Raw genomic sequence first — 12392 nt, forward strand, 5'->3', positions numbered from 1 at the left:
TTTGGACAAAGGTTTAAGGTGACATTATGATTGTTATTAATAAATTCCAAGAACTTTGATACTAAGAAAGATTTATTTATTTATTTATTTTTTTTTTTTTTAAATTTTAACCCGTTTTTACGGTACTAGTTGGTTTAGTCAAAAATTGTGTCAGCCATAGGTTTAGATAAAGTTAGGTGTTTTACAATAAATTAAATAGATTTGATAGTATATCTATTGCATATACGGCAATTACATTTTGTCTTTCCACCCTTGCAGTAATGCTTTTGTATTATCAAAAATTGTTTCAGACAAGAATTTTAGGTATAAATTATATAATTTAGAAACAATTACAATGGATTTGATAGTGTACCTACTAAGGGAGATATGATTGGTTTTTTAATTCTACCCCTCATTTTTTCAACTCCTTGTAGCAATCGTTCGTCTAAACAAAAATTGTTGTCCATCTTCTTGTGAAAATTTTGTTGCATGGTGCTATTCACTCATCAATTTTTCTATAACACCCCTAAAGAAGTATAACTTCCAAAAACCTGGAATTTGATACTGCCACCCTATTAAACTTGTTGCGCCAATATACATAAATTCCAAAAATATTATTTTCCAACTTATCTGCGGCTGAAGTTCTTTAAAACTGTCTTAGGTCCTGGTAATTATAATTTTATTTCATCTAACAGTCTACGATGTCAAGTGAAGTGTGGAAATACTGGCAGTATTTTCTTGTTCACTAGTCATATAAGAGACATTAGGTTTTTTTTAATTCTGTTCCTATGAAGCAGGGTGCAACATAGTACTGAAATAGAGCATTTTGTAGTAAAATACTAAAACAAACTGTGTAGTCATGTTATTATTTATTTTATTGAAAGCTAGATTAGACAATAATTTGTTTTCTCAGCTGTCACATGAGAGACAAAATACTGTGGAGCTAATCTTTAACACAAATTTTTGCAAAACAATGATCCAGAATAAGAACTGAGCTGGGAATCGAGGCAAACATCAGCGTCGGAATGGCTGAAATGTCCATAGTATTTTGACTACTCTAATAATTATACAGGTTTTTATTTTAAAAAAATACCCAACATAATGTGTGACAAAGCTCTATTGGGCGGTGCTTTAAGAAGGCTCAGTTAGCCAACGAATGCAGACACTCATAAACACAAGAGACCTAGGATTTACTATCCATATGACATATGAGTCACGTTTCAAGTAATACTCTTCAAAGACAATAATTAACAAGTACTGCTAAATTATCCCTCAAAGCAAAATGTTCAGCAGAGTACTGATGTGTACTGTACACATAATTTCTGAAGGGGCCTTAAATTAGAAATGTATTGGTTCAAATGTACTTTCATTCTAAATGGAAGATGTAGGTTTCAGAAAAAAAACGAGCCATCGATAACCTTATGATCAAGGAAACTATAACTAGCAAAATAATCTCAATTTTGGGAACCAACTGCACAATTAAACAACAGTTTGTAACCTTTCATTTTTTTTGTAAACAATGGAAGATTTGGAGTAGTGAAATAAGATTGTAACATTTGTTCACATTATTATTTTAAATTGTTGGTGCTCCAATTTCACAAAACTTTTTTTTCCAAGTGTCCTTATTGTTTGATCATTGGTAAAATGATTAGTTACGTCTCAGGGAAACAACGCCATTGCCCACTGCATTCAATAATTAGTATTTGAATACTGGTATTTCAAGCAAACATTTTAGTGCTTGGTTGTTTTATTCTAAGTTTTAGAGACAAATTTATTTTTATTTATCAGGAAAATGTTTATGACAGGGTGTTACTGTACACAAACATCAATAAGACAAAATAATTCTGTTTCAGGCATTTGCCAAAATTCTAGACCATACAAATAACATAGCTGGCTTGTCTGTGAAATGTTATATACAAATACAATACTTGTCATTTCACCCACACTTAAAATTAAGATGCATTAAAAAAAAAGTACATACATAATTTTATTCAGGTGGAAAAAAAAATTTGAAATATGAATAAAGAATATTTCTCTCACAAAAAAAAACTAGCATCAGAGCTTCAACTGTAAAAAAAAGGGGGGGGGGGGGGAGGTTTGACTGTAAAGTCGGTTTACGGATGATAATTTTACGTGATAACGTCATAAGAAAACATTGATAAAAAATTGCATACTTTTTAATTTTCAAATATTATTTAGTTTTTGCAAATTAATTTAAATAATTTGTTTAAATATAATCACGAACAATTAGTTATAGAAATAAACTGAAATCAAATCAATCTCAATAAACTGCTAATTTGAAATGACGAAATTGGACAAATAAATCAAATTATTTTAATTGCTGTTTTTAAAAAGCCCGCCTTAACCTGTTTGATATTATAGAAGAATTTCTCGCACGGTGGTTGGCTGGTTCTTGCACGCTCGGCTCAGGCGGAACGTGACAATGAGTCATGCTTTTTCGCGCGTGCAGATGGCATTCATCGATTTATAAGACGTTATCACGTCAAAAAAAAACTTAAAGATGTTAACTTTTCACACTCCCATCATGGTCATTAAGAGCATTCTGTGACAACAGAAAGTAGTTCCCACTTGAAACGAGACTGATGTTCAGAATATGAGAGCATGCTGGTGAGGAGAATGAGATGAGAGCGTATGAATCGGTCAGTCAGTCCTGCGACATTCCCTGCTTGAGGAAATGTAAAGCCCTGACTGGAACTGAACCCAGATTGTCGGCATGGGAGACCAGCTTGCTAACCACGCCATCACCAAGGTTCATGTACAGATGGATACCTACCTTAGAGGTCATTACAGCTGGGAAACATGAAACTTCTTGTGTGGGTGGGACTACAGAAGTTACTGTATATTAGGTTTCATGTAAATATTGCAGTTCGAGAGAAAGTGCCTACTGATAAATTTTTACGGCAAGCGTTCATCACGCACAGGATTTCGAACATAACAGGATTCTAACACACTTACAATGCACTTTTTTTGTGACCAATCTGCAACTTGCGTAAGCAAAATCACGGAAATTGGCAGAAAAATAAACCCTTGCAGCATGCAAAGTACCGACCAATAAGCAAGAACCACTACTTTATACCGAGTAGAAAGAGAAGGTTCAACCATGCAAGACACATACCACTGGTTTAGGTTTCGTGGGGTCAGCCATTTGCTGCGGAAAAAACAAACACAAAGCGTTACACAACAGCTTGGATGAAAAGCAAAAAAGGGCACTCAAAGGGGGGTTTGGGACTGCCAGCCTTCAATAATCTTAAGAGGGTGATTATTTAATATTGACAGTTCCATGCACTATTTGATTCTCGCAAGTATGGAACCTTTGCTTCTGAATTTCTTCCACAAGATATTACAAGTTGATCATTGCAAGATAAATTTCTTTCTCACGAGCGTACACAAAAAATTTACATCTTTATTTTCAGATTCAGCAGGAAATACCTAATTTAAATAATCTAAAATGTAGAATTGAATCAAATTTTCTGCACTGTCACTCCGAGTGACAGGAACAAATGTAAAAATGCACGGTCAATACCGCGAACTGCTGTTACGTCTGGCAATCCTGGGCAGTGCCGCATGCGAGAAGTAAATAAACGTAACTCTGGCAAGGCAAGGACGGCGGAAGTGCATTAATGAGATTAGTGCAAAAGGTAATGTAGGTGTATGCCATCTAAAAAAATTGTACATAATCCAAGACACTAATTGTAAACATTTTGACATGATTGGAAAATTAATATATTTTGCTTACAATCCAACATGAATAAACATTGTGCTATTAACTATGCTTGCATCAGTAGCATAATGCTTAAAGTAATGTTGCATATAGCTAAATTATAAAATAAACTTTAAAAAATTACAGCAAACTCAGTTTAATTTGATCATACTAACTTTTTTTACAGATATTTTACAATTACTTAACATAAAATTGATATCTGCCAAATATCACTAGCTGTTTATTAACACTGATAAGACATGTTAAAGGGTTTACTATCAAATAGTTCACATCCACTCTCATAACTATCAAATGGTTAGTGCAACCACCAATTATGCTAGGCAATATTTCAACAAACTATGCTACAGACATGTTAATGTGAAACAATGTTAGAGCACATTCAATGCTTTCATAACAATCACACAAACACCATAAGAAAAAAATACCAGAGTGCCCAAACAAATATGTAATAAACTTTCCCTGGCTTTTCCAGGTAAAAATGCCAGAATTCCCTAAAACCATCAAAAGAACAATTGTAATCTATCTGCTCATTACGTGATTGGCTAAGAAGATAATGAAAGGGGAAGGATTCCAAAGTCCTGGTATAATCCTCTTCATATGTTTTAAATATTTGTTTACTATACTTTGCAAATGAAAAAAAATTTTAGAAAGAAAAAAAGTAAAAATAGCATAACACAGTAAAAGTAAACTTTATGCAAAACAAATACACAAGTAAATTGATTTCACAGTTTGGTTTAAGGCACTTCAAGAATTTTTTTTCCCTCTAAATCTTATCACTGAGACAACTTACAGGTCTTTTCCATTTTTTTTTACACAATTCCTTAGTTTTCCCTTACTTTCCCTTTCCCTACCTGTTTTAATGTGGCCCTCCAGAGTACAAAAAAAGATGTTTCAAGTCTTGCAAAAAGTAACCTTGAATGGAAACTTTCAATAGCAATGGTACATAAAATGAAAGCATTATTTCAGGAACACATATACCCTGTTTTATCTCAAAATCGTCGCACCAATATTTTAGGGCGTCAAAAATTGGATTAAAAAAAACCTTTCTTAAACGTTTCATGGTGTTTTTGGTCCCGCTATTAAGATTCCGAGCTCTTTGTGTAGGTATTTTTTCCATATAAAACAATGTATTTTAAAGTATAAATCTAATATTTATTCGGACATAAACACTTACTTATTTAATTAACGGAAATACGAAGTTGTCAGACGTGTAAATTTTCTTTTAAAGACGTTTTTAAACGTTATAACCTTTATCTGTTCGTCTGCGTCACCACGGTGTACCGATTATAAAAATGTAGCCAGTGCTAGTTGGCATCATTCATGTTTGATTATGTTGCTTCCCGTATAAAGCGCGCACAAGTAGTCGAATATCGATATTGATATCTCACCAATTGCATGCAGCGCACTCTCTGTCGAGTGCAAAGTTAACTACATTTGATGGCCTGCACTATTTCGTGGTAAGTGTGTACTATGACGATAGTTATGCGTTAGTTCAGGCTCGCATTCGGGTGACAGATTTTGTTTTTCTATTTAAAGTTGAAGAATGGTTTTTGTCGCATGTATTATTAATTTAAATTGTTTGGCGTGCTCTTGTATACTACACTTTTTAAATAAACATACTTTCCATGAATGGGTTTCGCTTTTATGAATAACTTTACCTAACAAAAAAAAATTTTTTCGCATAAAAATTGCACCCCTACTTTTTAAAATTGATTTTAGTATAAAATGTGTGACCATTATGTGATAAAACATGGTATACTTGCTTACTTTATAAATTATATAACTTTTACACATCAGATCAGAATGGGTTTTTACAATTTAGTTAAATTTGAAAGGAATTCAATTGTGTTTAATAATTTCAGTTTACGATTGTTCATCAAAACTGCTTGCAATAGAAGATATTAAATGATAGCTTTCAGAATTCAATATGCCTTAATAGTCATTATGTTTTATCAGAACCATTTGTATTTGTGTACTTCTAAGAGTGACAACAATAGCAGTACAGAAGAGATAATAACCTTTATATATATTCAGAAGTGTTCCATGCCCTAGTGAACAAAAAAAATTTTAATCAAAATGTAAAATGGCATTTTTTTAAGATATCTAAAAATGAATGTTTAGTGAGTGTTGACAAGTGGCAAAGAGCACTGCCAACAGGACTACAGACGGAGCCTGATCCTACTCCGCTCAACACCTCGACACTGGAATGTACGTGTTCGACACAGTGGAATATCATTCTCTAATTGAGAAACCCTACATTAATGTGAAAGTAATTTATACTGAACTGTTACTAAACATAAAGTATCTGAAGATATAAGAAAATATACTCTTAAACTGAGAAAACCTGTAACGCTAAGTACTTTGTAATGAGATTTCACTATATTACAAAAAATAAAACTATATTTTTAAAAAACCCAAAACTTGAATGAGGGAACATCAACTTGCAAAAACATTTTTAGCCTAATTTTAACTATCGTGTTTTATCGCATAATCATCGTACTTACATAATCGTTGCAATGTTATTTTAGGGCGTCAAAATTTGGAAAAATTAATTCCAGTGTAAAAATTGTCTGGTGTTTTTGGTTCCGCTTTTGGATTCCAAGCACTTTGTGTATGTAGTAAACATTACCTAAGATCACAGGGCAAGCACCGTGCCACAGCAATTGGTTTTCATGTTGCTGTCAGGCAGTGTGGTAGTTATAATGGGATCATACAGTATTTACAAACTCTTTTAAGTTGTACCCGCAAATACAATTTTCCGTCCAATACGGTCAAATGTATCGGTTTCGCCATTTTCTCCATTAGATGTGTTTATTTTTTCCCATGTAAGATGTTACCCATAAAATTCTTTTCCAGTATAAAATAATGTATTTTAATGTTAAAATCCATTATTTGTTAGTATATTACCACTTACATACTTGTTTAATGAACATAAATATGATTATCACTGCTGTGTAGCATGTAGTGAAATATCAATATTGATAGCTCGCCGATTGCATGCAACACGCGCACTCTGTCTCGTGGAGAGTAATTACATTTGACAGCCCGCATTTTTTCGTGGTTAGTGTGTTCTAAGACGATAGTTATGGGTACACTACGTTAGTTCCGGCTCACTGTTTTCATTTTTCTGTTTCAAGTTGAACTAAATGCGTTTTTTTTTGCACGACTAGTTAATTTAAATCGTATGGCGAGCTTTTGTATACTTTGCTTTTTGATTTGACGTACTTTCCATGAAACTTTAATTGTTTTTATGAAAAAGTTAACCTCACCAAAATGCCTTTTTGACATAAATGTGGCACCCCTACTTTTCAAACTTGTTTTTAGCATAAAATGTCCCGACGATTATGCAATAAAGCACATTAATTTTAAATGATGTTACAACTTCGCAATAACTATATTCCATGCATGCATAATTTTTTCTAAATTTTGTATCAGTGTATTTCCTTAGAACTCATAACAAGGAAGTGTTCACAACCTAACCACTGTGACGACTGCACACTACTGATCTGACGGCAGGCCGTCCATGCAGGAACAGACGACAGGTTCCCGCACAACTGGGACGGGAGCGACGGAGACGACTCACCTTTGGCGTGAAGGTGGGGAGGTGACTCGGAGGCATGAAGGGGGTGGAGGCACCCAGCGAGGGGTGCAGCAGTCCTGGGGAGTAGCCGGGGTACGAGGTCAGCCCCAGGTTCTGGCGGTAGAAGGGCGAGTCCACGCTCCCCAGCTTCGGGATGTCTTTGAACTGCACCAAAGAAGGATCATAACCTCCCGCGCACAGGCAACATTCTTGTACCTTGTGTTTCTAAAATACACAACTAAAACAACTTTTTTTCTGTGAAACAGTACTTTTCATAATTGTTTTTTAATGAAGCATCTGTGTGCATTTCACATTAAAAGAAATATATATATATATATATATATATATATATATATATATAAATTTGAAACTTTGTTTTAAAATTTAACCTGAACTTAACTTTTTTTTTTTAAAAAAATAAATCTACTCTAGTGATGAAACAAATACAGATGACAAAAATACATACTTAAAATTTGCATAATATTTTTTAAGTGATTTTTGTACAGAAACACAATATCTAGTTCTTGATAGATTTTAATTACGAGACATAAGGCAACAGACTTATTTTAAAAAACATCACTTTTAAGTCTTGACAACAGGTTCGTGGTAAGTAAACCACAACTAAAAAAAAAAAAATTTGATTTTGAGGTAAAAGCAGTTTTAAAAAGTAATTTTAATTTTAAAAAAAATTATAAAATGGACGGTCTGCGGGTAAAAGGTAACAAGTCACAGTTTGGTGATTTTTAGTCAACGAGTCACTTAAACTCTCAAGTATACTTAGAATATGTAATGCATTTTTAATCATTGGCAACTATGTTGGTAAATATGTTGGTAAAAAAAAAATAATAATGGAAGAAAATTTTTTAAGTATTTAAATTCAATTTTTATCTAAGAGTTTTTTTTTTTGTTTCTCCTGCAAGAAGTGAATTCTGGACTGGTTACCGTCCAATGAAACACAACAGGCGGCAGGGACGCACCAGGGGCGGGGGGAAGAGCGCGGGGGCGGGCGGCGGCAGGAGGGGCGTGGTGTGCTGGTGCACGTGAGTGTGCTGGTGCTGGTGGTGGTGCATCTCGGTGCGCAGGTAGGGCGGGGGCCCCACGGCCAGGCTGCGGTCCTGGGACGCCAGGAAGCGACTGTCCAGCTCTCGCCGCAGCAGGTCGGCCTGGTCCGGCACGGCCGAGCAGCACTCTGCGCACGCACGCACCGTCCCTTCGCACTCCCGTCTCAATACTGCCGTCCCTGAACACTCCCGTCCCAATACTACTGCTGTCCCAATACTACTGCCGTCCCTGAACACTCCCGTCCCAATACTACTGCCGTCCCTGAACACTCCCGTCCCAATACTACTGCCGTCCCTGAACACTCCCGTCCCAATACTACTGCCGTCCCTGAACACTCCCGTCCCAATACTACTGCCGTACCAATACTACTGCCGTCCCTGAACACTCCCGTCCCAATACTACTGCCGTCCCTGAACACTCCCGTCCCAATACTACTGCCGTCCCTGAACACTCCCGTCCCAATACTACTGCCGTCCCTGAACACTCCCGTCCCAATACTACTGCCGTCCCTGAACACTCCCATCCCAATACTACTGCCGTCCCTGAACACTCCCATCCCAATACTACTGCCGTCCCTGAACACTCCCGTCCCAATACTACTGCCGTCCCTGAACACTCCCGTCCCAATACTACTGCCGTCCCTGAACACTCCCGTCCCAATACTACTGCCGTCCCTGAACACTTCCGTCCCAATACTACTGCCGTCCCTGAACACTCCCGTCCCAATACTACTGCCGTCCCTGAACACTCCCATCCCAATACTACTGCCGTCCCTGAACACTCCCATCCCAATACTACTGCCGTCCCTGAACACTCCCGTCCCAATACTACTGCCGTCCCTGAACACTCCCGTCCCAATACTACTGCCGTCCCTGAACACTTCCGTCCCAATACTACTGCCGTCCCTTCACACTCCAGTCCAAATACTACTGCCGTCCCTTCACACCACTTGGTCCACGCTCCAGTCTCTCGTTCAAAACTAGATACTACTACCGTCCCTTCACACTACTTGGTCCACACTCTTGTTCAAAACTAAATATTACTACCATCCCTTCACACTACTTGGTCCACACTCCAGTCTGTTGTTCAAAACTAAATTCATACTACTACAATCTACCTGTTAAACACACAGTTTTCTTGCTTAGAAACTTACGTACTAAGTCCCGAACTGTCATTAAGAGATGAAACTCAAAGTAACAGCTTGGGTCGCTAGGCTTATCATATAGCAATCTTTTCTACCCCGGCGACCTGCCAAAGCCAGCTTTGCATGCACCCTGATAGTTTTTGTTTTCTTCCAAATGTCTGGAATCTTTAGCCCCCCAAGTCATGCACTTTACTGTCCACTTAATTTTTTTCTCATTGCAAAAGCTGACCAAAGTGTTTGGAATGAAATAATACCAATGAAAGAGCATTTTGCAACTTCCCAATGCTGCAAGAAGTGCACAAACACCATGCACCATACACTTCAGACAGCACTTCTGGACGGCTATTGGCGTTTGTGCACTTTCAGCATCAAGGGAGGTTTATATTGCCTTCTGATGGCTGTCACTTCATCCTGAAGTTATCAGGTCACTGAAGTAATATTACTTATCAATGATCAAACTCCTGGTTTCTTTGCATAAAGCCCTTGAAAATTTATTTAAAAAGCTTGTGTGTTCTTGGAACCCAAGAAATGTATGAGAAATGGATGAAACACAAGCACAGAACAAACTCCAAAGCTCAGCAAAGCCTGCACATGCCATACATAACTTTATTATATATGGCACAGACAGTCATGTTTTTCCCCGACACAGAGAGACAATATGAGAAATACACGAGACAAGTGATTGCAGCATGCAGTGAACCTATGTTTTTAAGTGCATGAAACTACAAAGCAATACATTAAAGTGTCTCGCACTTCGCCAAGGCTAGAGCTGTATGGATTCACAAAATTTTGCCAATATGCTAATTGGCCTATATGCCAATACAACTGTTGCCGATTCACATATTCAGAACTAATACAGGAGAAAACACATTTTGGTTAAAAAAAAATTATAAATTTACTAAGCTATTTAAAATAACTTATAAGTCTAAGAAAAGCATGCAATGCAAATGCATATGTATTTTAGTTTATAAATGGAAAATAACCTCTTTTTTTAAATTCATATTTTTAGCTTGTTTTCATTTGTTTGTTGATGACCTGTTAGTTGCTTATTGAAACATGAATTTACTAATGGAAGCTGGAAAATTAAATTATTTAATATGAAATTATATAAAATAAGATTACTTAATAATAGATAACTATGAAATATAAAGATCAACAAAATACAAAGTTTAAAAAAAAAAAGAATTTAAAAAAAAATGTATGAAATTTTGGGACTTTGCATACGTTTACAATTCACAGACAGGAATTCCAAATACCATCTTAACGCATGCGGCTGCAAAAATTTACGGAACCAAACATTTACACGAAAATGTGTTTCACGTGGTCGCTTTGCACAGGGAAAAAGTAAAAGTAATTTACATTACGTGGAGTCCTATACTATTTGGTTATTAATTTTTTAAATTCAAATCTAAAAACTTACATGAAAAGAAAGTTTTTGTTCTTATCCAACTTTACAGTGCCGGTTATACATCTATTTACAATGTATTAGATTCAAGAGTGTTATTAAAACATAGGCAGTCTAGGTTTGATACGTACGGCTGGAACTTGTAGCTAAGAAGTGATGCTAGTTCAAAGTACGTAGCAGTAGTGGTATGAAAAGTGGAAAGGATACTGGTGGATTTTTTAGGTTATGACAGACACTTTCATTTTCCAGTAATATCCGGCGCAAACTAACGAGCGTATCGTGAATCGGCAATCGGCCAGATCGGCTCGTGCCAACCCGTACGGGCAACGGAATGTCGGCAGGTACTCACTTGTCTGGAAGAGAGACTCGGCGGAGAAGGGGTTGGGGTTGGGCGCGGGCGGCAGGCTGAGCGGGCTGGCGGTGACGACGGGCGGGGGAGCGAACAAGGGGGCGGAGGAGTAGGGGTGGGAGCCCGGGTGGAGGGGGTGTGTGGCGGGGAGGGGCACGGGGGGCGGAGTGGGCCGCGGCACCGTCGCTGCCGGGGACAGCTGGGGGCCCGCCGAGCTGCAACACACACACGCACACACATGAGCCCGACCTCACGCACATTGCAAACTGGAAATCATTACATTTACAAACAACAAATTAAGAAAAATAATTAATAAAAAGTAAAAATCTCATCACAGGAGGAGTACTGATTTTGAGAAGACCAAGGAAACAATAATAAGAAAAGTTTAACCGTTTCCATTCTCAAATAAACACCATGTTGGTTTTTTTTTTAAATCTTCAATGCTTCACTCACCACAGTGATGGTAAATTTTTGGATAAATAGATAATATTATACAGTAGAGAATCGTTTATCCAAATAAAATATCACTTAACTGAAAGTATTCCAGTCGGCAAATTCAAGTTTGCACGCCACAGGGTTCAGCTAGCGGTGCTAGTGCGAGATTTAGCAGAGTGTCGCCTCTGACGCAAAAGACAATTTTGGACTTTTTTTTTTTCCAAAAAGCAAGCTCTCTTAGATGTGCTATTACTATTTTATGTCAGGCATATATTTGTAAGATGTGTGATACAAAATATAAATAGTTATGTGTTTAAATATCAATGTTTCTTTTTTCATATGTATTGTTCCTATGCAACAGGTACAAATTTGGTCATAAATGATTGGATATAAGAAAAATCAGTTATTGAATATCCCCAAACCCATTGTATCAGATAATGGATGCTTTACTGTACTAATAGAAAAAAAATTGTATTTTATCTTCATTACATATTTCAATAATTATAAATTAGAGATAGACGTAATTTCAACTTCATTTAATTATAAACATTTTACTGGATAGTTAGAGACGTAGATTTTCAACTCTCAAAATCTACCTTTAAAAATTATTTCACTTAAACCCCAAGGCATTTGCATACCCTACATTGTGAATCTTCAGATATTTTTAAAAATGTAATATTGTATGCCAAAGGTTAA

The 12392-nt window shown here is 36.5% G+C and overlaps 1 protein-coding gene across 1 annotated transcript in view; it reads right to left on the reverse strand.

Moving 5' to 3' along the window:
• LOC134530004 (proline-rich protein 36-like) overlaps window positions 1-12392 on the reverse strand; it is a 258535-nt gene that overhangs the window by 14305 nt on the left and 231838 nt on the right. The window contains exons 27-30 of the mRNA XM_063364530.1: window positions 11262-11476; window positions 8279-8490; window positions 7305-7466; window positions 3116-3148 (exon numbers count right to left, since the gene is read on the reverse strand). Coding sequence (XP_063220600.1) covers window positions 3116-3148; window positions 7305-7466; window positions 8279-8490; window positions 11262-11476 — 622 coding nt within the window. The remainder of the gene's footprint in view (window positions 1-3115; window positions 3149-7304; window positions 7467-8278; window positions 8491-11261; window positions 11477-12392) is intronic.

This window comes from Bacillus rossius, chromosome 3, assembly GCF_032445375.1.
Source record: "Bacillus rossius redtenbacheri isolate Brsri chromosome 3, Brsri_v3, whole genome shotgun sequence".
NCBI lineage: Eukaryota > Metazoa > Arthropoda > Insecta > Phasmatodea > Bacillidae > Bacillus > Bacillus rossius.